This window comes from Salvelinus namaycush, chromosome 5 (assembly GCF_016432855.1).
Source record: "Salvelinus namaycush isolate Seneca chromosome 5, SaNama_1.0, whole genome shotgun sequence".
NCBI classification, from domain to species: Eukaryota; Metazoa; Chordata; class Actinopteri; order Salmoniformes; family Salmonidae; genus Salvelinus; species Salvelinus namaycush.
This window is the reverse complement of record NC_052311.1, coordinates 58,646,511-58,671,476: the sequence shown is the minus strand read 5'-3', so window position 1 is coordinate 58,671,476 and position 24,966 is coordinate 58,646,511. Positions and strand designations below refer to the sequence as shown.

General features: G+C 41.8%; 2 protein-coding genes across 3 annotated transcripts; one reads left to right on the top strand and one right to left on the bottom strand.

Moving 5' to 3' along the window:
• On the top strand, positions 1 to 14,485 carry LOC120047214 (neural cell adhesion molecule 1-like). Its single transcript, XM_038992745.1, has 14 exons — positions 1 to 61; positions 2,428 to 2,499; positions 2,696 to 2,890; positions 3,406 to 3,543; positions 3,965 to 4,105; positions 4,239 to 4,356; positions 5,378 to 5,532; positions 10,903 to 10,964; positions 11,094 to 11,232; positions 11,797 to 11,964; positions 12,244 to 12,363; positions 12,911 to 13,038; positions 13,135 to 13,300; positions 14,280 to 14,485. The coding sequence occupies exons 1-14, from the start codon at positions 1 to 3 to the stop codon at positions 14,483 to 14,485; spliced, it is 1,869 nt and encodes a 622-aa protein (XP_038848673.1).
• Positions 13,509 to 23,895, bottom strand: LOC120048541 (B-cell receptor CD22-like). Of its 2 annotated transcripts, none has more exons than XM_038994605.1 (8): positions 23,733 to 23,895; positions 23,241 to 23,645; positions 22,862 to 23,110; positions 17,366 to 17,638; positions 17,125 to 17,215; positions 16,720 to 16,771; positions 16,300 to 16,427; positions 13,509 to 16,095 (listed from the first exon to the last, which is right to left on the bottom strand). In XM_038994605.1, the coding sequence occupies exons 1-8, from the start codon at positions 23,785 to 23,787 to the stop codon at positions 16,029 to 16,031; spliced, it is 1,320 nt and encodes a 439-aa protein (XP_038850533.1). In that variant the 5' UTR covers positions 23,788 to 23,895; the 3' UTR covers positions 13,509 to 16,028. The 2 variants fall into 2 exon arrangements, with proteins under 2 accessions (XP_038850533.1, XP_038850534.1); XM_038994606.1 differs by having other exon boundaries at positions 16,300 to 16,421.
• Positions 23,896 to 24,966: the final 1,071 nt, after the last annotated feature.

Sequence of the window (24,966 nt, the reverse complement as noted above, 5' to 3'; positions counted from 1 at the left end):
ATGGCTGAATCGATGCTCATCTTGAGAATGTGTTCCATAATGCTGGTCCTTGGTTTTTCAGGTAAGAATACAAAATCCTAAACACTTCTTCAAGGTTTGAATATTTCTATAAATAATCATATTAATTAGGCCTACTTTTATATTTGTTGGGAGTGGGACTATTTTTTGTTTTTAATTGTATTTATTCAATTTATTTGTTTATTAGTTGTCTATATGGATTTGCCTACATTTTAAATAATGTAGTCATATATAGACAAAAAATGTCACTGTTGGGAGTTCATTTCTTTGAATATGTGGTATTTATACTTCAGTGTAATGACTTTTCATTAAAACCCTTGGCAGCAATTGAATTTATCCATATCCAATATATTAATATATAGATATTAAAAATTAGTATATCAGAGCTGGTATAGCCTATATCTGATGATCGTATCACTGCTACAAATGTAGGATTTTAATTTTGTAACGGCTGTCCTCCTCAACTGAGGAGGAGTAGTAACAAGGATCGGAGGACCAATGCACAGCGTGGTATGTGTCCATAATATATTTTAATGATACAAACTAACACAGAAACAAAACAATAAACGATACGTGAAATACAAACCGAAACAGTTCCGTGTGGTACAAACACTGACACGGAAAATAACCATCCACGAAACCCAGGTGAAAAAAGGCTACCTAAGTATGATTCTCAATCAGAGACAACTAACGACACCTGCCTCTGATTGAGAATCATACCAGGCCAAATGAAAAAACCAACATAGAAAAATGAACATAGATAACCCACCCAACTCACGCCCTGACCATACTAAAACAAAGAAATAACAAAAGAACTAAGGTCAGAACGTAACAAATTTGATCAACCTGTTGCAGGAGAACTTTCCTCTGATGTAGGACATTTAAAACTTGGTGTGTGTTTAAAAAGGCTTCTGAAGTTTGTAATTTCCACTTTGAAATTTCAGACTTGATTTTCCCTTAAGATACATTTATCAACCCCTACAAAAATGTAAATTCATTATAATCCACATAATAATGCACATTTCCTGTTGCTGCAGGATTATTTTCCTGCTGTAGCAAACTGGCTCAAATTAAAATCTCCTCACAGGGAACATGGTTCACAGTTTGTGTTCTGTCATGAGATGCACTGAACTTGATTGTCTTACTTGTCATTGACATGTTTTTTAATCTTACCTAAGGGATTCAGAGCTAACTGAAGTGAACATTTTCCTTGCCAATTTTCCCTACATGTACAATATATAGTTCTTTCAACACATTCCTCATGAATGTGGTGCTACAACTATACAGCATCCCGAATGCTAGGACATAGGAGAGAATACTGAGTTTGGTTATCTCATATGTTAAAAAAATAGATTTTTATTCTCTCTCTTTATTCTATCTCTACTGAGTTTCATCAGTGTGAGGTGTACCCAGAGCAATGTCCAAGCTCATCTGTTCCGGAGGCTGAATTGTAATAGGAGATGCTTTCTGAATCCACCCCAGCCCATAATGTGGCAGTAATCTTTAAAATGCCAAAAAAGAGATGCCAACTAACTACTTTTATTATAATTCCACCACATCTAAACTCGTCCTAATTAACCCAGCCATGATTGTTAAGGCTATATCTTCCCTATGCTGTAATTTGGTTTTGGCTCCAAGAGCCCCCTGACCTTGTTTTCCACTCAAATTGATTATAGGGGAAAGGAAAGCAAAAGGTTGGAAATCTATCCAACCATTTCACTTTTCAGTGGCCAACAGACAAAGGACAGAAAGAAAGTAAGTTATGAGCTGAAGGAGATGTGGCCATATAAGAGAATTGGGGCGCAGACATAGAGCCTGTCTCATCCACAGCCACAGAGCTATTCTCGGCCACAGCCATGCAGCCTGTCTCAGCCTCAATACAGGAAGGAATAGCGTCCTGCTCAGGAAGTCCACCACTGCCAAGTTCCCTGCTTGTCTTTTCCTGGTCGCCTGTCAGCGTGCTGCAATTAGTTCCTAGGAGCCTATTTATAGGCCTAACTTACTATCTCCAGTAAAACAGTAGGACAATACGGTACACACATGCTCTGTCTGATGGCTGATGGCAATCTGCAGGGCTTCAGCGTTGACAGGAGCAATTGAGACCTCTCTCCTTCTGCAGGTTTCCCAGGTCAAATCAATCAACTGATCTCTCTTGTAAATGTATAGTGTTGATGAGTGCATCGTCACAATCTAGTAGAGATACAGTGTAGAACATACACGACAGGTGTGATTTGGTGGTATTTGATTAATCACACTAACGTGTTCTTAGTCAAGTCGATAGGCAGGCCCAAATGTTTGGCTCTAGGTTCTCCATTTCAATAGTTATTCCAGAATATAGAAGTTTCAAGTGGTGTTACTGTTAGGTGTCTGAAAGGTTGTTCTAGTATTGCTCTTCTTCCTCACTGTCAGAGGCCAAAATGGAAATCATCACCAGCAAACCAGATGTGTTGCTGGGTGAGAATGCCATGCTCCTCTGCAAAGGTTGGTACAATGTTCTGGCATTTCCATAAGAGCAGCATCTTACCATGGTTGAACAAATACAATATAATGCATAAAATGTAAAGGGTAGAGTGTCTTCTGCATATTGAAGTACACTGGCATATGCAGTTTATGAATTTATATATCCTTTACAAAATATTAATATATGATACACACAATTACACATAACCCCTCTTAGCTGGTGGGGAAGGAGACATCACCTGGCAGAAAGATGGAGAGGATGCTGAAGATGACCAGGTTGAGAAAGTGGATGAGACATCGTCAAAACTGTTAATCAGGAATGCCAAGATAGAGGATACAGGACGGTACACATGCCTCTGTGAATTTGAGACAGGCCACAGAGAGGATGTATCTTATACCATCTTTGTCTACGGTAAGATGTTTAAAGTAAAACTTTTCACCTGGCTAATATAACCAAGAGTCAGTGTTGAAGGGTATTTCTCGTATTGTTTGAGTATTGAGCTAATTAGTGTTGTCTTGCAAGATCAAAGATGCCACATAGCTCATATCCCTGTCACACACACACACACACACGTTTGTTTAAGTATCCTTGTTTTCTCTGACCCCTAACCTTAACCCCAACCTTAACACCAAACTCTCAACTCAATTCCTAACCCTAAACCCTAACCCTAATTCTAACCCTCACCCTAAACCTAACCCCTAAGCCTAAAATAGCCTTTTTCCTTGTGGGGACCGGTGAAATGTTCCTTAATCCTAACCTTAACCTCAAACCCCCAACCCAACTCCTAACCCATAACCCTAAACCCTGAGCCTGAAATATCCATTTTCCTTGTGGGGACCGGTGAAATTATCCTTGAGGATAGGAAAACCAAACACACACACAGAATGACACTTTCGCACTCTCCATCCCTCTCTCAACTCACCCAGAGCCGCCATCCTTCGGGCAAACACCAGCCTATCATGAGTTCCTGGAGGGTCAAGATGTGGTCATCACCTGCGTGGTCACTGGCAAGCCGGTGGTGGAAGTCAACTGGGAGAGGGACCATCAGAAATTGCACTCTGACGGTAGGAGGGGTACCCTCGCTTCTGATTGTTCATGTGGTATAGTCTCTTAGCTTCCTAGCTCCTCACACTAACTGCTGCCTGCCTGTGACCGATGGAGAGGTGGCGATGGTGGACAGGCTGTTGAGGGGCAGAAGGGGTCACGTAGCTCATAGACTAATCCGATTTGCCGTCAAATCGAGGGATGTTTTCCGGACTCTTACCTCGGGAAATATCTGATTCAATCTTTTCTTTTTCCAGAGGGACAAAACACACTGAAAATAACCGTCAGACAATCCCTGACCCTGTTTCATGTGAACGTCACCATTGACAACTTTAGAGAGCGTGATTACTTTTTGAAGATTGGTTATATTGATGATTAAGCAGACAGAACGTGTTCCTGATGCTGATCTTTCTTTTCCCTGTTGCCGTCTTTTGCTCCCAGCAGGTCGGATCACAAGACTGAAAGACAACTCTCTACAGATCAACAACATCAACAGGAAGGATCGCGGATCATATACCTGTGAGGCTAAAATCAAGGACCGGCCCATTTTCAAAAAGCACGTCATCTCCATCTTCGTCAATGGTGGGGTTACTCAAAGTAAAGGAGGGAATAAAGGATATTTTAGGATCTTTATTTTGTATAAACTCTGTATAGACCAGTGGATGTGTGTTGTTGACTAAAATAAATCATGTCTCCTCTGACCCTCCTGCCGTAGTTCCTCCCACAGTGAAGATCCATGAGGAGGTGAAGAAAGTCACGGCTGGACCAGAGACCAATGTCTCCCTCAGCTGCCTGGTCGAGGGAGTCCCCCAACCAAACATCATCTGGACAATGTGAGTGTGTGTGTGTGTGTGTGGGGGGGGGGGGGGGGTGGTGCTTCCTCGCACTGATGTGCATGTGTGAAAAGCCAGAGTATCCTGCTCGAAACAGTTTTGCAGTAACACAGAGAGTGTTCCGTACGCCTCTTGGAGGAGGGAACGCAACACCCTGCTACACTCAACTCCCCGTGGAGTGAAAGAGGTATGTGATTGTAGATGCGGGTAAGGATGACAGAGGCAGAGAATATTACCGTTTACAGGGAATTTATTTCATTAACACGGTAATGTGGGGAAAAGGGGCTGGATGGAACCAAAGCTAAGAAAGTTAAAGTTAAAGAATCACCTCTCCTACCTTACCTGCCTACCCACTACTTACCTAACCTTTTAGCACCTCCTAGCGCACTAACCAAAATACAGGGGGTGGTCCGCCCAGGTCTTGCCTAGTGTGCATAGACAGTAAATACTACAGGTTATGTATGTCCGCAGGCCTCTTGCCTAAGCACTCCCAAGGTGCCTTCCCCTTCCCCCCTGGGAACAAATAAAACAGAATAATGAGTTGGTAATTAGTTGGTAAGTTGGTATTTGAAAACAGCTGTTTCCCCTGTGGAGAGGGAGGGTTCAGAGCTCCAATCATCGATGGGGCCGACCAATCAGCTGCTTAGAATCCAGGAAGCCATTTCCTGAAATACACACATACAAACACATACAAACCCAAAACACAGAAACTGGGGAATGTAACAGTGAGCGAGAGAGAGCGAGAGAGAGCGAGAGAGAGCGAGAGAGAGCGAGAGAGAGCGAGAGAGAGAAAAACTAGTGTGTATTGGAAAGTGTATGTTTGGGTGAAGGCCTCTAGTGTGTCTATATTTATGTGGTCATTTATGTCTCAGTGCACCGCTAATATGGCGTGCCATCCTGTCTGTGTGGTGGTTGACTGTGTGTCTCACTTCCTGTCAGCTTCCTTATCAGCAGTGTGCTAATGTTCTGTAGCACTAGGCCTCACTTCTGTCTGTCTGTCTGTTGGCGCTTCCCTCCTCAGCCCAGACTCTTCAGATGAGTCCCGCTACAAGTACAACTCAGACAAGAGCGAGCTGATTATCTCGTCCGTTGTCAGGAGCGACTATGGAGAGTACATCTGCACGGCCAAGAATAAGATCGCAGAGAGCAGTGCCATGATCATGCTGGATGTCTCAGGTGTGGTTTGTTAGAGAACATCAGGAAACACACTCCTCCTGGAAACAAACAGCTTTAGCTTCATAAGACCAAGCTTTCTCCAAAATAACAGTATTTGAATACTTCCTTCCAGATGTTTATGTTCCTGATATACAGAGATATCATGGAGAATTTGATTCTGTGTAAGCAGCCATTTTCTGTCAGACAGTCTAGTGAGCCTGAGCCAACAGCAGCTGTTTCGGATAACAAACCATTTGATCCCATTCAAACCCATTACCCGTGTAACATTTTCAACCAGGGAAAAGTAGAAGTTTGTGTCTCCCATCAGAGAATTAAAAAAATTTAATCTTCAGGTGTTTTCAGAAAGATTCATGAACAGAATGGGTACCTTTGAGGAAAATGGGGAAGGTTCATGCTTTTTCAATTTTAGCCAAGTTGAAGGTTTATTATTATTTTTTCAAATCTAGGTCTGGGGAGGGCCATGTAATTGGTAATTGATGAAATTCCAATATTTCTTAGTGTTTTAAAATTAGCTGCTTAGAAGGCTATATATCGATGTGTGCCTGATGCCGCCCCTCATCTCTGATTCTCCACTGGTCACACAATATCAGGTGTGCCTATAGGCTGTTTAGTGTGTTCTCAATCAAATGATCCATAGCCTATAGGCTATAGGCTATGAAATGCATGCTTGCAGAAGCACAGAGCAAAGTTATATTTGTAAGATAGCTGCTGGGATGGTGTAAATTAAACTAGGCTGCATTACACACTGTAATGGATTTTCCAACCCTGAGCTCTGGCCTGCTCTGCTCTTGCTGATCAAAACCTTTTTTGTGTGCTGCCTAACCAATGGCTGTGCTGTATAGGCCTAAGGTGGCAGTTCAGGGGGAGAGTCAAAGTCTTTTTCCAAAAATCATTTTTGAGTAGGCCTTGCGTGCAGTCCAGCCTATAGACTACGTCAAAATAAGCCATATTTGAGTAACTTACGTTGTGGTGCTAAAACTTGACGCAGGAGCTGCGGTACAATCGGAAATGGACAGCTCATGGTGCTGAAAGTAGGCAAATTCAAGTAGTCACGGTCTTCATTTTAATTAGACTTTACTAACAACAAGAGGGCTTTGTGTTGGAGCATATTTCTTCCTATTTAAGAAATAAGAGGTAGGCCTACCTGTTTGAAAGACAGAATAGGCTGTTATATCCATAGATGTGTCAGTCAATTCCTCCATCCACCATGTACTCTTTAAACAGCCTACCTCCATGTCAGTGAAGGGCTGTTAAGTTAAAACCAAGATTCAAATTGAGGGGGTATGAGAGAGTATGCCATAAGCCTACCTTTTATTTTAAAAAATGGCAAAAATCACAGGCCTACCCCTTGTTAGCTTAAGATTTTTAAGAAAATGAAACAGATCCTATTATGTAAAGTGATCTACACTAAATGTACAAAACACCTGCTCTTTTGATGACAGACTGACCAGGTTAATCCAGCTGAACACTATGATCCCTTATTGATGTCACCTGTTATTCAATCAGTGTAGATGAAGGGGAGAAGACAGGTTAAAGAAGGATTTTTAAGCCTTGAGACAATTGAGACATGGATTATGTGTACCATTCAGAACTTTAATGGGCAAGACAAAAGATTTAAGTGCCTTTGAACGGGGTATTGTAGTAGGTGCCAGGTGCACCGGTATGAGTCTGTCAAGGACTGCAATGCTGCTGGGTTTTTCACGCTCAACAGTTTCCCATGTGTATCAAGAATGGTCCACCAACCAAATGACATCCAGCCAACTTGACACAACTGTGGGAAGCATTGGAGTTCGACACCTTGTAGTCCATGCCCCAAAAAATTAAGGACAAAAGGTGGTGCAACTCAGTATTAGGAAAGCGTTATAACAACGCAATGGTCCGTGATGCTTTATGCTAGAAACAAGCTGTGCAATACCTGGGAAAGACGTGACCCAGATGCATATGGGGATATCATTGTTTAGTTTCTTTGACATTCAGAGGCTGAGCTACAACCTTCTATAGCCAAGGACAAAAACCTGACTTTGCTTGGGAAGTAATCTAAACGCAACATGTAAAGTGTTGGTTCCATTTTTCATTAGCTGAAATAGAAGATCCCAGAAATGTTCCATTCACACAGAAAGCTTATTTCTCTTAAATGTTGTGCACAAATTTGTTTGCATCCCTGTTAATGAGCATTTCTCCTTTAACAAAATAATCCATCCACTTGACAGGTGTGGCATATCAAGAAGCTGATTAAACAGCATGATCATTAAACAGGTGCAACTTGTGCTGGGGACAATAAAGACAACTCTAAAATGTGCAGTTGCCACCAGAGACTCTGGGTTCGCGCCCAGGCTCTGTCGCAGCCGGCCGCGACCGGGAGGTCCGTGGGGCGACGCATTGGCCTAGCGTCGTCCGGATTAGGGAGGGTTTGGCCGGTAGGGATATCCTTGTCTCATCGCGCACCAGCGACTCCTGTGGCGGGCCGGGCGCAGTGCGCGCTAACCGAGGGGGCCAGGTGCACGGTGTTTCCTCCGACACATTGGTGCGGCTGGTTTCCGGGTTGGAGGCGCACTGTGTTAAGAAGCAGTGTGGCTTGGTTGGGTTGTGCTTCGGAGGATGCATGGCTTTCGACCTTCGTCTCTCCCGAGCCCGTACGGGAGTTGTAGCGATGAGACAAAATAGTAATTACTAGCGATTGGATACCATGAAAATTGGGGAGAAAAGGGGGGAATTTTTTTTAAAGAAAAAATTAAATAAAATGTGCAGTTTTGTCACACAACACAATGCCACAGATGTTTCAAGTTTTGAGGGAGTGTACAATTGGCATGCTGACTGCAGGAATGTCCAACAGAGCTGTTGCTAGAGAATTGAATGTTCAGTTCTCTACCATAAGCCGCCTCCAATGTCATTTTAAAGAATTTGGCAGTACATCCAACCGGCCTCACAACCGCACACCATGTGTAACCACGCCAGCCCAGGACCTCCACATCCGGCTTCTTCACCTGCGAGATAGTCTGAGGAGGGGAAGGGTTGGTGCTGAGGAGTATTTCTGTCTTTAATAAAGCCATTTTGTGGGGATAAACTAATTCTGATTTAGTGGGCCTAGCTCCCCAGTGGGTGGACCTGGCTCCCAAGTGGGTGGGCCTATTCCCTCCCAGGCCAACCCATGGCTGCTCCCCTGCCAAGTCATGTGAAATCCATAGATTAGGGCCTAATTAATTTATTTCAATTGAATGATTTCCTTCTATGAACTGTAACTCAGTAAAATTATATTATATATATTATAAAATTATAAAATTATGCGATTATATTTTTGTTCACATACTTCTATCACTATCAATTTATTAATCTATTCACGTTTTGTGCCATAGAAGATGTTTAAACCCGGACAGCTTTTAGGGAAACACTTCTGTTCTCTCGTTGGGTTAAGCCATGTAAGAAGAGTAACCAGCAGTTAAAGCTTACATTTTTCTGTGTCGGTAGGCCTACTCTGTCTGTGCTGGAAAAGTAGGCCTAACTTCAAGATTCCTCATGATGTAGAAGATTTAATTATTTGCAAACAGGGACAGTTTCATTTAAACAAGACACACTGATTTGGCATTAGAGAAATATGATCAGATGAACACATAGGGACAACTCTCTGTCCATTCTTAGCCTGTCATTTTGGTAGTTTGTCCGTTATTAAAAAATATTCTACTAATATGTAAAATGACTTAGAATTGCATGAAAGGTTTATAGAAGGCTATTTTGTTCTCGGACCTGCAAATATGATTATAGATTTATGTAATGCTTTTACTATAAAGGAAATCTTTCCACTTTTACTCTTGTCCACGGTGGTCTGTGAACCCACAAACTTCTGGCCATGGCCGCAGCCCTGTGCGCGATCAAAATTAATGTGCTGCCATGTATTGCTTACAGGACAAATAACAGTTTCTAAAACTTCATATCTAAGGCTCTGGTCTGTCCAAGAAATGAGGGTAGATGGAAGACATGTTCTCTGCTATCCACTTTATGTTTTTATTATTATTTTGGGTATAGGGGAGGGTCACTTGTTTGTTTTTCAAGCGTTCAGGGAGGGTTTAGGTAAAACATTCCAAGACAGTCGTGAAGAGGGCACGACAAAACCTTTCCCCCCCCCCAGGAGATTGAAAAGATTTGGCATGGGTCCCCAGATCCTCAAAAGGTATCAAGGCACAAGGCGAGACCCAGATGCAGACACAGGAGGAAGATGGTTGGAGTCTTACAATGTTTAATAATCCAAAGGGGTAGGCAAGAGAATGGTCTTGGACAGGAAAAAACGTCAAAACCAGATCAGAGTCCAGGAGGTACAGAGTGGCAGACAGGCTCGTGGTCAAGGTAGGCAGAATGGTCAGGCAGGCGGGTGCAGAGTCCAGAAACAGGCAAGGGTCAAAACCGGGAGGACTAGAAAAAGGGGAATAGCAAAGGAGTATGGGAAAAACACGCTGGTTGACTTGACTAAACATACAAGATGAACTGGCACAGAGAGACAGGAAACACAGGGATAAATACACTGGGGAAAATAAGCGACACCTGGAGGGGGTGAAGACAATCACAAGGACAGGTGAAACAGATCAGGGCGTGACAGTACCCCCCCCCCCCCGGACAGCAGTGGGACTCTGGAGATGGGAAAAGGACCAATGAACCAGGGAGACAGCTTGCGAAACTCTACCCGAAGGGGCAGATCCCGAGTGGAAAGCCATACCCTCTGCGGTAGTAGGGAGCTGGGGCCAGGCGACGGTCCACTTGTCGATACCTGGAGATGGTCTTGAGAATAGCCGCCCTGGCTCTTCTCCAGGTACGTCGACAGCGGCGGACAAACATCTGGGCTGATAGCCCATGGAGCACTCGAAAGGGGAGAGTCCCGTGGCAGAACTGGGAAGAGTGTTCCGGGCATACTCCACCCAGATGGGTTAGGCGAGACCCAGATGCATGTGAGCATGTGGGGCATGTGACAAAGACAATTTGATTTGAAATGTATTTTGCTGAAGGGAGGCCCATCCATTTTCATTTCAGAGAGGTCCGTTTTTCTCCATGTAACCCTTATTATAAATAACTTTCACTCCCTAACCAGATACAATGCCAATATCTTGCTGGCTTAACCATACATAATACCAATATCTTGCTGGTCTTCGAAGCCATCTGAACACACAACTCACAATCATTTTTCCTATTTAACAGAAGATGCACATATAATGTTAATAATTTACACATTTTTATCTATTATAATTTGTTTATTGTTACACAAAGCACTCAGTTTGTCCTGTCTCATGTTCTGTACGTGTTTACAGAGCATCCTGTAGCAGTGCTGAGCCAGGAGAAGATGAAGGTGGAGCCAGGCCAGACTCTCTGTGTCCTGTAACGTCTCAGGACACCCTATGCCCGCGCTGCAGTGGGTCAGGAAGACTAACAATGACCACCTGCTAACAGTGGTAAGACAGATCATACATTCACACAGTGGCATTAATTACAAAAAATATTGGGGGAGAATCAGGCAGAGAATTTTATTGTTATATTTCTCTCCTCTGAGTTCCTGTCTGGTTGTGTTTGTGTGGATACAGGACGCTGGTGGAGGTCGAGTGAGAACGGAGGATGGCTATGTCCTGGTAATTGACAATGTGACTCCCTCAGATGGAGGGCTGTACAGCTGCATGGCTATCAGTCCTGCTGGCAACGCCTCCACAGACTTCAGCCTGCAGAGTAAGGCCACTCTTGACCTTCCTACTCTGTTATGATAATACTTAGCGCTAACACAACATTCCACTGGACACAGACGTCAGCTCAACGTGAATTCAACGTGAAATCATCCAAAAATGTCACCAAGTCATTGGATTTAGGTTAAAAGTCGGGTCAAAAAAATATGAAATTCACTTACATTGATACATTTTTTCAAATCCAATCAGTTTCCCACGTTGATTCAATGTCATCGCATACATTTTTTGGGGTTTAAATGACATGGAAATAACGTTGATTCAATCGGTTTTTACCTTTCTATAAAGGGACAAGCAGCCACAAACCACTATAAAATTCTAAAACAACTGAAAACATTTGGAGATTTTAGCTGAAGTGTAGGTACTCTATTTACATTTGCAGTGTTCACCGTTTTTTGTTTCTAACGGCAATGTTCTTATTCTTTCATGTCTGACATGCTCATTCCCTCTTCACCTCTGTCTTTGAACTGCTCTTCACCTCCATCCTTTCTTCCTATTCCCCTCTCCTTCCTCCCTCTCGTTCTCCATCTTTCTCTCATTTCTCCTCCCCCAGCCTGGCCAGGTAAAGCATCACAGGTAAGTGGCACCCCAGGGCCCACGTCGGTCCACTTCACCCTGGGGGCTTCCCTGGTGGACGGGGGCTCTCCCATCACCCACTTCACCCTCCAGTGGAAGACAGGACGTGAGAACAATTGGCAGGAGAGAGTCATCCAGTCCACAGGTAAAAACCTGGCTCTCAGTGACCAATCTATTTCATGAAATACTGTAGATGATGTTTGAGACAGTTAAGATGAAGCCAATGAATACACTGAGAACTAGAAGTCTTATCTGAACACTGATTTCCCTAAAACCAGGGGAGGCCTCTGATGACCATTTTAGTGATATGACTAGTTATGAGTAGTTTTATTAGTTTAAGTGTATATATATATATATATATATATATAAATAAATAAATAAAAGTGATATGTGTGTGTTCATGCACTCTGTTGTTTGTGTGCAGACCCCCTGGTGATCACAGATCTGATTCCCTACACCTCCTACTCTGTCCGGTTTGCCCCTCGGAACCACCTGGGTCAGGGTGGCTTCTCAGACGAGCTCACCGTCCGCACACAGGGCATACGTGAGTGTCACCCTCCTCTTCCTCCTCTCTCTCTCCTCACTCCCAATCGCATCATATCTAGGCAAATGCAGTATAATTATTATTAAATGTCACCAACTATCATTGTTCAAACTGCATTACTTGTGTTAACAAGCTATATCCATATTGCCTACTGTTTTGAGTGTCTGTCTATATTGGCTGGAAGAAATGTTCATCTGCCATCATTCACTCATTCCACTGTCACATGATCATCCACATGACATCCTCACCTGCTCGCTGACGGCTATTCATGCTCCATTATTTCCCCGCTCCTGATGACATCATCCCATTCCATCGGCATTCGGCCCCGCAGGAGGTAAAGTACTGACACGTGTCGAGAAACTCTGAAAAGTCCGTTTTTCATAGATAACCAGCCTCCCTAACATGACAGTAGATTTTACTACAACAGTTTCACACACTGTTTAGTTATAAGCTGGCTGATGCATGAACACCCCTGACCTCTGTACCTACTGTACAAACACACTGCCTCTCCCTCCCTCCATCCTTCCCTCCTTCCCTCCATCCCCAGGGGAACCAGACAGCCCGGTCCTGGTGGCCAGCAAGGGGAAGGTTGAGGGCAATATGTTCTCAATCACTTTAACACAGTTGGACAGCGGAGGCTCCCCCATTATCCACTACATTGTCCGTTACAGAGTGGTGAGTATGCATGCGTTTTTGTTCTTCAGTGAAGACAAAAGATCAAGACATTACAGAGTGTGCAAGACCTTACACCCCCCCCTCTCTTTCTCTTAGAATAAGGTGGACGAGGACTGGAGGGTGAAGGACCTGCCGTCCAACTCGACAGTGATCAACCTCCATGACCTGCAGTATAAATCAGACTACCACATGGAGGTGCTAGCCGTCAACTCCTACGGCTCCTCCAGCCCAGCCAAGCTGAACTTCAACGTCCCACAACCTGGTAAGCTGCTATAACATACTGTAGTAGTGAATTAAAGCTTGAGACCTTCCGAGAGGTGGGACAAATTCTGGATTGAGCTGAGTAGCGTAGTGCTGCCACCACCTTTTGATTAACCGGTTTGTCTGAGTGAAGGATACACCAGAACTCAACAACAATATAGCAAACAATTATATACTTTATTAAACATTTAATTTCATAAGACAGCGTGGATTACCTCAGAGACGCCCTACTATATTTCTGCGGTCTATGCAACTGAGCCTGAGTAAGAAGAAGACTGTGGTGTAAGGCACACATAGGCTATGAGCTTAATTACACACTAGGAGGTGACACTGCACACAAAGGTGGGAACATGCAGTTACACGGCAAACTGGATATCAAATACTCTTAAAGCATGCGACTTCACTGCAGACAGGTGCTTGAACCAATACAAACAGTCAAAAGACCCACATGATAGTGATGAAGGCACATATAGGACCCAGCCCTCTTAAGCTACAATAACTGTTCTGTCCTCCCTTCATAACCCACACTGTAATTTAAAAAGTTACTCCTAACAACTAAACATATTTACCACATTTACACTAAACATTTAAAACATTTAAAAACATTTATCTTGTCTAGCTGACGAGACGCTCCCGTGGGGTCTGAGCGTGTGCACCCTTTCTGCACTCTCACCTTATAATAGTTTTTCCAGAGTCCCGGGCAGAGCTGGTAAACAGGCACAGGTGCCAGCATTTAGTTCATTATTTGATGATGTCATTCCTTATGAGCTGTTTCACAGCTTTACCACAGTCACATTCTGGAAAACAGACCATTGCCCAATAGAGAGGAAAATATCTCTGAAATAAAACAGTTACAGAACAGAGCAGCCAGAGCAGGATAAATTGTTTTACTGAGTTTAAATATGATTATCTCTCCCTCTCTCTGTCTCTCTCTCCTTCTCTCCCTCCCTTTCATCCCCTCCCTCCTTCCCCTTCCGTAGCCAAGATGAACAAGGGTGGGATGGGGAAAGGGGCTGTGGCAGGCATTGTCATGCTCCTCTTTTTGGTGCTACTGATTGCTGTGGACGCCACCTGTTGCTATATCAACCGCTGCGGCATGCTGATGTTCCTGGCTGTCAAGCTGTTTGGGCAGAAGGTCCCTGGGAAGAAGACTGTGGAGGAGGGTGACGGCACCTGTAATGGGTAACGCTATTCTCTAGGCTACTGTCTGCCTGTTCCTCAATGTAACATATTCAGAGGGTTGTAGTGTGGTTGTGTGTTTCTCTATATGAACCCTCCTGAGTCTCAGTTTATGTGTGTCCTTCAATGCAGAGACTTGAAGTTGAATAGGCTTGGCATACCGAGGGATAGCATCCCAAAACTGCAGACACAAAATGGAGCAAATAATGGGTTGCAGGCGGAGGTCACGTGCGACAAAGCACCCCTCACCAAATTCGAGTAGGTGGCCAATGACAATGTCAGAGGAGTGGACACAGCCCACCCTCACCCTAAACAGGCTGTGATCCATAAAAAATGGCAAAAAGAGGCACCTCCACACTTACAAGTCAGCAAGTGTGTTTGATCACTGACTAATTAAATTATAACTAATATACCCATGTGCAAAGTGACACCCTTAGCCATTTTTTGATACCCATTTTAATTGTTAGGTAGCCACCACCCACTTGCCACTGCTAGAGTCTTTCATGACTTGAGCTGACGAACACGGGAATACCCTCTCAGAATGAATAGGCTTATTAGTCTTATTTTCCCTTATTTGCATGTGAATATTTAGTTACTGAGCTAATGACTCATTAAATATTTCCATGGCTAGTTGTATTGAGTTGTGTTTTATTTCTAACCTGACCTATGATTTCTTATCAGGAAAATGTCCCCCATTGGAGATCCTGCCACAGAGGCCTGAGTTACTGAACAGGAAGTGACATCCTAGTATCTGAAGAATGGAACCTGTAAATGCCAAAGTAGAAAGGAGGAAGTATTGTGAGTTGGGGGTCTTAGTTAAATGTTTTTGGAGAGTTCCCAGGACAGTCCAAGTTGAGAAAGAATAAGGATTCGGAAAGTTATCTGTGAACTGTAATGTCTAACATCAACAGATGGTGGTAATTTCATCCAGCACTGTGTAATCTCAATCTCAAGTGTTACATTTCCTTGCTTTTATATTTCAGTACATTCTTGTTATATTTCAGTACATTAAGGCTGCTGTAATTTGTCAGGGAGACCTTCGTAGTTCATTAATTTAATCATAACTCATTATTTATTGAAGTTTATATTCACTTTAATCTGCAAACAATCTGTAAGTGACATATCATTATTTAATAAGGAATGTTTATCCTAACATATTAACAGTATACAGAATCTAGCATAATAACATTAACAAATAACGACCTGCCAAAATTACATCTCTTCAGGTGTTGAAATCATGAGAAATATACATAGCTCTTATATATTACAGAGCAATATGATATGCTTATTTTTTAATAATCTGTTGTTAAATGGCATACCCTGTGTGCTCATGTAATCATTTTATGTTTGTATTTGTATAATTATCCACTTTTTTACTGTTTATTTTGTATATTGTACACTGTACATTGTTTGTACATACACATACAGTATAACAGCTATGTATTTTGCTAATTAAAAAATGTCACTTAACATGCTTTTTTTCATTCACTTTTCTTGAGTTTACCATACTGTAGGCCTTGAGGTCTAGATATCAAAGTTCTCTGACCACCTCACTGTGTTTGTAGTTGGCTGTAGACAACTGCATCATCATCCTCTGCCTTGTTATTCAGCTGCCTCCTTTTAAAGGGAACAGGTTTTAGTGCAGATCTATATTTGTATTTACCTAGTAGTTATTACTATATTACAGATACTACGTAATGTAAGCCTGTTGTTGAATTGTTGGATACATGTTTTTGCAAGTTATTATGCAATTGTTTTGATACACATTATTTTCCTTGTGGAATTTACTTTGAGCGTCTCACTCACTCTGTGGTTATTTACCTGTGTGAAGGAGCAGGCCTGATATTGAGCTCTGTGTAATTCATGACATCAGGATCAGTGATCGGCTTGGCTGACCGTCTCATGTTTTCATAGATGTCCTCTGGTCTAGAAAAGGTTGCTTTCTGTAACTAACAGTCAGAATACAGTCAAAATTCTGAGCACTGGCCCCTGACATAGAATGACTCTCTTTCTACTCATTGGCATATTTTAATTATCTCAAAGTTCAATGGGATTGATTTCCACATTTACCATTCAACTTTCATACGAGCTGTTTTTTAAATTAAGAAAAACAGAAAAAAAAGTCAATGTGTAAGGTTTGTTTTGCAATGACAACCTAGCCCATTCGCAATGACAACTACATTTGCAATGACAACCACAGTAAGGCCTCTGTTCGTACTTTACTTTCCTCTGAACACCTACCTGGGGGACTGGTTTGGTTGGAAGCTTCTTCTCGGCCCTGTTCCACTTCCGTCTGTGGAGGATAAAACAAAGAGAGAATTCAGCCATACTAAATAGCCTGTCATGCTTTTCAGTAACTTTCCACTGTGGGCCAACCAAACCAACAGTTGGTGGTTGTCGATGCCAGTATGGTATATCTTTTGAAAGAACATTTGGAAATAAAGAAGTTGTGTAAGTCTCAGTTGTGACATGATTACGACATCAAGCCTGTAGACAGTGTATTTTCATTTGTATACACAGTTAAAGAGGGAGGGAAATGGGGCGAATATAATTGTGTACATTTCTAAAGAAGATAGGGGAGAGAGGGCCCTTCGGTGCACTATAATATATGTTTAGTTCTTTATAAGACATTTTCAAACCACTCACCTTTTTATGTAAATGTAGAGCACCACAATCACTGCTGTGACAAGGAAGAGAGCCCCAAATGCTGCCAGGAACACCATTAAATGGGCTGATTCTGGAACACAAGAGAAAATACACTATTAAACCTGATCAGATCATATACTGTAACTTCATATCCCTGTCGGCATGCCTTTGTTTTGTTGAGATACACAGGGCAGATATTACAACAGCGTGACATACAAGAAGTGCAGAAGTGTTGCAGTACCTTTAACTTTCAACTCCAGTTCTGTAGAGTTCTGTGATCCGAGGGCATTCTGGGCCATACAGAAGTACAGTCCACTGTCATCAGAATCTATTTCTTTGAAGGTGTGTTCTTTCCCCATCCCTAATCTTAGTGAAGTTAGCGTTCCTGTCCTCTGAAACCAGGTGTAGGTCTCTGCTGCAGGGTTGGCGTTATTGTTGCAGGTCAGAGTCAGACGACTGCCTTTCACTACCTCGGGGCTCGGGCTGACCTGAACAGAAACGTTCCTTGGAGCATCTGGAAGCAGACGTACAGAAAACAACATTGTATTGTGTGTATTCATTTGACTGTAAAGTCACCCCCCTTGGCGTTTTTCCTATTTTGTTGCATTACAACCTGTAATTTAAATGGATTTTTATTTGGATTTCACGTAATGGACATACACAAAATAGTCCAAATTGGTGAGGTGAAATGAAAAATATTACTTGTTTATAAAAATTCTAAAAAAATGAAAAACAGAAACGTGGTGTGCGCATATGTATTCACCCCCTTTGCTATGAAGCCCCTAAATAAGATCTGGTGCAACCAATTACCTTCAGAAGTCACATAATTAGTTAAATAAAGTCCACCTGTGTGCAATCTAAGTGTCACATGATCTGTCACATGATCTCAGTATACAGTTGAAGTTGGAAGTTTACATACACTTAGGTTGGAGTCATTAAAACTCGTTTTTCAACCACTCCACAATTTTCTTGTTAACAAACTATAGTTTTGGCAAGTCGGTTAGGACATCTACTTTGTGCATGACACAAGTAATTTTTCCAACAATTGTTTACAGACAGATTATTTCACTTATAATTCACTGTATCATAATTCCAGTGGGTCAGAAGTTTACATACAATAAGTTGACTGTGCCTTTAAACAGCTTGGAAAATTCCAGAAAATTATGTCATGGCATTAGAAGATTCTGATAGGCTAATTGACATCATTTGAGTCAATTGGAGGTGTACCTGTGGATGTATTTCAAGGCCTACCTTCAAAATCAGAGCCTCTTTGCTTGACATCATGGGAAAATCAAAAGAAATCAGCCAAGACCTCAGAAAAAAATTGTAGACCTCCACAAGTCTGGTTCATCCTTGGGAGCAATTTCCAAACGCCTGAAGGTACCACTTTCATCCGTACAAACAATAGTACACAAGTATAAACACCATGGGACCACGCAGCTGTCATACCGCTCAGGAAGGAGATGCGTTGTGTCTCCTAGAGACGAATGTACTTTGGTGCGAAATATGCAAATCACTCCCAGAACAACAGCAAAGGCCCTTGTGAAGATGCTGGAGGAAACAGGTACAAAAGTATCTATATCCACAGGAAAACAAGTCCTATATTGACATACCCTGAAAGGAAGGAAGGAAGAAGCCACTGCTCCAAAACCGCCATAAAAAAGCCAGACTACGGTTTGCAACTGCACATGGAGAGAAAGATCGTGCTTTTTGGAAAAATGTCCTCTGGTCTGATGAAACAAAAATAGAACTGTTTGGCCATAATGACCATTGTTATTTTGGGAGGAAGAAGGGGGGGCTTGCAAGCTGAAGAACACCATCCCAACTGTGAAGCACGGGGATGGCAGCATCATGTTGTAGGGGTGCTTTGCTGCAGGAGGGACTGGTGCACTTCACAAAATAGATGGCATCATGAGGAGGGAAAATGATGGGAATATATTGAAGCAACATCTCAAGACATCAGTCAGGAAGTTAAAGCTTGGTCGCAAATGGGTCTTCCAAATGGACAATGACCTCAAGCATACTTCCAAAGTTGTGGCAAAATGGCTTTAAGGACAACAAAGTCAAGGTATTGGAGTGGTCATCACAAAGCCTTGACCTCAATCCTATCGAAAATGTGTGGGTAGAACTGAAAAAGTGTGTGCAAGCAAGGAGGCCTACAAACCTGACTTAGTTACACCAGCTTTGTCAGGAGGAATGGGCCAAAATTCACCCAACTTATTGTGGGAAGCTTGTGGAAAGCTACCTGAAACGTTTGACCCAAGTTAAACAATTTAAAGGCCATGCTACCAAATACTAATTGAGTGTATGTAAACTTCTGACACATTGGGAATATGATGAAAGAAATAAAAGCTGAAATAAATCATTCTCTCTACTATTATTCTGACATTTCACATTCTTAATAGAAAGTGGTGATCCTAATTTACCTAAGACAGGGAATTTTTACTAGGATTAAATGTCAGGAAGTGTGAAAAACTGAGTTTAATTGTATTTGGCTAAGGTGTATGTAAACTTCAACTGTATATACTGTACAGCTGTTCTGAAAGGCCCCAGAGTCTGCAACACCACTAAGCAAGGGGCAAAACCAAGCAAGCGACACAATGAAGACCAAGGAGCTCTCCAAACTGGTCAGAGACAAAGTTGTGGAGAAGTACAGATCAGGGTTGGGTTATAAAAAGATATCTGAAACTTTGAACAGCACCATTAAATCCATTATTAAAAAATGGAAAGAATATGGCACCACAATAAACCTGCTAAGAGAGGGCCACCCACCAAAACTCACAGACCAGGCAAGGAGGGCATTAATCAGAGAGGCAACAAAGCGACCAAAGATAACCCTGAAGGAGCTGCAAAGCTCCACTGCGGAGATTGAAGTATCTGTCCATAGGACCACTTTAAGCCATACACTCCACAGAGCTGGGCTTTACGGAAGAGTGGCCAGAAAAAAGCCATTGCTTAACTTCTCTAAGATAGGGGGCAGCATTTTCACGTTTGGATGAAAAGCATACCCAAATTCAACTGCCAGCTACTCATCCCCAGAAGATAAAATATGCATATTGTTAGTATATTTGTAAAGAAAACACTCTGAAGTTTCTAAAACTGTTTGAATCATGTCTGTGAGTATAACAGAACTTATTTAGCAGGCGAAACCCCGAGGACAAACCATTCAGATTTTGTTTTGTTTTGAGGTCACTCTCTTTTCAATGGATTTTCATTGGGAATACAGATTTCTAATTGACATTCTTGCAGTTCCTACCGCTTCCACTGGATGTCAATAAACTGTAGAAATTAGTTGAGGGCTTTTCCTTTGTGTAATGAAGAAGTACGGCCATTTTGAATCAGGGTCACTTGAAGTGTCCTGTTAGATAGAGGCGCGTGACCAGAAAGCATGCTACAGATTGTTTTAATCCTGTATTAAACACAGATCACCCCATCTTCAATTTTATCGATTATTTACGTTAAAAAATACCTAAAGTTGTATTACAAAAGTAGTTTGAAATGTTTTGGCAAAGTTTACAGGTAACTTTTGAGGTATTTTGTAGTCATGTTTCACGAGTTGGAACCGGTGTTTTTCTGGATCAAACACGCCAAATAAATTGACATTTTGGATATATATCGACGGAATTAATCGAACAAAAGGACCATTTGTGATGTTTATGGGACATATTGGAGTGCCAACAACAGAAGCTCGTCAAAGGTAAGGCATGAATTATATTTTTATTTCTGCGTTTTGTGTCGCGCCTGCAGGGTTGAAATATGCTTATCTCTCTTTGTTTACAATGGTGCTAACTCAGATAATAGCATCTTTTGCTTTCGCTGAAAAGCCTATTTGAATTCTGACATGTTGGCTGGATTCACAACCAGTGTAGCTTTAATTTGGTATCTTCCATGTGTGATTTAATGAAAGTTTGATTTTTATAGTAATTAATTTGAATTTGGCGCTCTGCATTTTCTCTGGCTTTTTGCCAAGTGAGACAGTAGCGTCCCGCCTAAACTCAGATTTTTGGATATAAATACGAACTTCACCGAACAAAAAATACATGTATTGTGTAACATGAAGTCCTATGAGTGTCATCTGATGAAGATCATCAAAGGTTAGTGATTAATTTTATCTCTATTTCTGCTTTTTGTTACTCCTCTCTTTGGCTGGAAAAATGGCTGTGTTTTTCTGTGGCTATGTACTGACCTAACATAATCGTTTGGTGTGCTTTTGCCGTAAATCCTTTTTGAAATCAGACATGTTGGCTGGATTCACAACAAGTGTAGCTTTAATTTGGTGTCTTTCATGTGTGATTTCATGAAAGTTGGATTTTTATAGTAATATATTTGAATTTGGCGCTCTGCATTTTTACTGGCTTTTGGCCAAGTGGGAAGTTAGCGTCCCACATATCCCAGAGAAGTTAAAGAGAAAAATAAGCAAACATGATTGGTGTTCACCAAAAGGCATGTGGGAGACTCCCCAAACAAGAAGGTACTATGGTCAGATGAGACTAAAATTGAGCTTTTTGGCCATCAAGGAAAACGCTATGTTTGGCGCAAACTCAACACCTCTCATCACCCCAAGAACACCATCCCCACGGTGGTGGCAGCATCATACTGTGGGGATGTTTTTCAGCGGCAGGGTCTGGGAAACTGGACAGAATTGAAAGAATGACGGATGGCGCTAAATACAGGGAAATTCTTGAGGGAAACTTGTTTCAGTCTTCCAGAGATTTGAGACTGGGACGGAGGTTCACCTTCCAACAGTACAATGACGCTAAGCATACTGCTAAAGTAACACTCAAGTGATTTAAGGGGAAACATTTAAATGTCTTGGAATGGCCTAGTCAAAGCCCAGACCTCAATCCAATTGAAAATCTGTGGTATGACTTAAAGATTGCTGTACACCTGTAACGGCTTTCATATTCGTCCTCCTCGGACGAGGAGAGGCGAGAATGATCGGACCAATACGCGGAGTGGTTAGTGTTCATAATGATTTAATATAACAAAACTGAACACTGAATTACAAAACAAATAAACGAAGTGCAGAAACCTATACAGTACCGTGTGGTGAAAAACACAAACACGGAAACAAACACCCACAAAACACACGTGAAACCCCGGCTGCCTAAGTATGATTCTCAATCAGGGACAACGATTGACAGCTGCCTCTGATTGAGAATCATACCAGGCCGAACACAAAAATCCCAACATAGAAAATCAACCATAGACAAACCCACCCAACTCACGCCCTGACCAACTAAATAAATACAAGACAAAAGAAAACAGGTCAGGAACGTGACAACACCAGCGGAACCCATCCAACTTGAAGGAGCTGGAGCAGTTTTGCCTTGAAGAATGGGCAAAAATCCCAGTGGCTAGATGTGCCACGCTTATGGAGACATACCCCAAGAGACTTGCAGCTGTAATTGCTGCAAAAGGTGACTCTACAAAGTATTCACTTGTTTATTTCACAATAAAAAATATTTTTCATCTTCAAAGTGGTAGGCATGTTGTGTAAATCAAATGATACAAACCCCCCAAAAATCTATTTTTATTCCAAGTTGTAAGGCAACAAAATAGGAAAAATGCCAATTGGGGTGAATACTTTTGCAAGCCACTGTTTGTTTGTAGTACTGCATTTATACATTAATACAGACAATGAATCAACAAAGCCATCTCAGATGTACATTGGCCACTGAGAAGAGAAAACAACAACTTGAAGATAGCTGACTACTGAAAAATATTGCTGACTTACATCTCACATCCAGCAGTATTGGTGTAGACATGCCTTGCCCCAGACCACAGGAGTAGCACCCAGTGTCATTAGAGGAAAGTGGACCTAGGGGATACTGCCCACCGAGGACACCAGAGACACCAGGAAGTGGGCAGCCATCTTTAAACCAGAGGAACTCCATTTGAGGAAGGTTACAGGTGGAGGTGCAGGCCAAGGTGACGTGGTCTCTCTCCTTAACGGGGCCATTTTCATTTAACTTTAGGGATAAGACTGACATAAAGAAGATACATGTACGTATAACCAAATATAAGACATGTTGAAGGGTTAATGACTGACCATCCTAGGTTATGTAATACCTTAATTGTTTAGTGTGATGACATGTACACAAATCTAGATTTACCTGATATTGTCAGGGCCACACCCAATGGTCCTGTATATCCCTGAGGGGCCTGCTTATGTTTATTTGCCTCAAATCTGAAGAAGAATCTGCCACTGTCATCTTCAGTCACATTGTTGAGTTTCAGTGTGCAGTTATTGCCTTGGTCATAAAACTCTGTTCTTCCACTGTATCTTGTTTTATTAGTCAGTCCAGATGTGTTAAACACTCCATCTCCTTGCTGTGAGCCGTCTTGTTTTGTTTTGCCTCTCGGAGTGAACCATATCTTTCTTCTAACTTCCATCGTATCTGGGTAGCTGTACGTACAGGCAAATACCACTGATGAGCCTTTTGATGCACAGATAACGGTAGTCCTGTCCCTGTCATGGTACCAAACAGACCAGGTCTGTGTGCCTGAAAAGTGTGTGCCTGAAAACAGCGATTGAAACATCAATACATTGATTTATTCATTTTCAACTGATGGATATAATTAACTGAAACAAAGATAAAACGTACCTGGCAGGGAGAGTAGAGTTAACAGAGATAACTGTAGAATGTATTGACAGTGCATAGCGGCTTTAGCCCTGTAGGAAAGAGAGTTGTATTCCAGAAAATATATAATCAATACAATCTTTGATCCAAGAACGTAGTACAAACTGCTCTGCTGTGTGTTATCTGACCAGCAGTGGCCAGACAAATTATTTTTATTGAAGACTGGGGGGTTGTGGAGAAGTACTGATGTCAACATAAAACATCTATTTCGCTGAAATTACTGTCATACTTCTGCTTTTTGGAGAGAAAAAAATTCCAACAGTCACAACAATACCACAGCCAAACCACCAAACTGATTTGTGTTATTTTGCAATAACACCCACTTGGCAAAAACTGGTTGAATCATCATTGTTTCCATGTCATTTCAACCCCCCCCCCCAAAAAAAATCTGTGTTATGACATTGAGTCAACGTGAAAAACTGATTGGATTTGCAAAAAGTCATCAAACTTTTAACCTAAATTCAATGACACGGTGAAATGTGTTGTTGATTTCATGATGAATTCACAATAGTTGACAACTCAATACCTAACAAGTAATAATTCAAAACAAAATGTTGAACTGACATCTGTTCCCACTGGGCAGAAGCAGTATATAATATGGCATGGCATATACGTCAACAGTTTTGTTTGAATTAATTCCTTGAGAGGTTTTGAGTTATCTGATTAAATCAAAACTTTTGAAAGTTGTAAAGGATAGACAGAGATACACGCATACAGAGATGATCTGAGTTTTAGTAATACACAATTCTGGGATTATATTTGGATTATAATGAATACAGAGTTCAATAACCATTCCATGCATGAATACTCATAATCCCTCACAACATTATATAGTTCAGAATATGTTATCACATACAGAAGGTAATTTTAAGGTACTTTTACAATTTTATGTCGAAATGCTCTAGCCTACAACCTGCACATGAAAGGAACGTTTTTAAAGGATATTTTGGAGCCATGAGAGTTTATTTGAAAAGAAAAATGCTCTTGCCTCCAAACTTGATATGTACAGGTTTTCCATATTTGTTAAGGAGTTTTTCATTCAGCCACACCCTGACTCCTTGACGACACAGTGTTCACCACTGAGCACGTAACCCTTGTTGCACTGGCAGCCCTCCACACAGACTTTAGAACAGATCTCGGGGACATTGGGAATGACACAGGTAGCAGGGCAGGCAGTGCCACATAGCTCATAGTGGCT

Bases quoted from the DNA above. Each gene is read 5' to 3' on its own strand.
- LOC120047214 (XM_038992745.1), top strand. From the start codon at position 1: ATGGCTGAATCGATGCTCATCTTGAGAATGTGTTCCATAATGCTGGTC. The intron at 62-2,427 runs GTAAGAATACAA...CCTCACTGTCAG, and splicing joins GCTGGTCCTTGGTTTTTCAG to AGGCCAAAATGGAAATCATC. The intron at 3,544-3,964 runs GTAGGAGGGGTA...TTTTGCTCCCAG, and splicing joins TCAGAAATTGCACTCTGACG to CAGGTCGGATCACAAGACTG.
- LOC120048541 (XM_038994605.1), bottom strand. From the start codon at position 23,787: ATGCACTGTCAATACATTCTACAGTTATCTCTGTTAACTCTACTCTCC. The intron at 23,111-23,240 runs GTAAATCTAGAT...TCTTTATGTCAG, and splicing joins TGTGGCCCTGACAATATCAG to TCTTATCCCTAAAGTTAAAT. The intron at 16,096-16,299 runs GTAAATAACCAC...TCCCTTTAAAAG, and splicing joins AGGCCTGCTCCTTCACACAG to GAGGCAGCTGAATAACAAGG.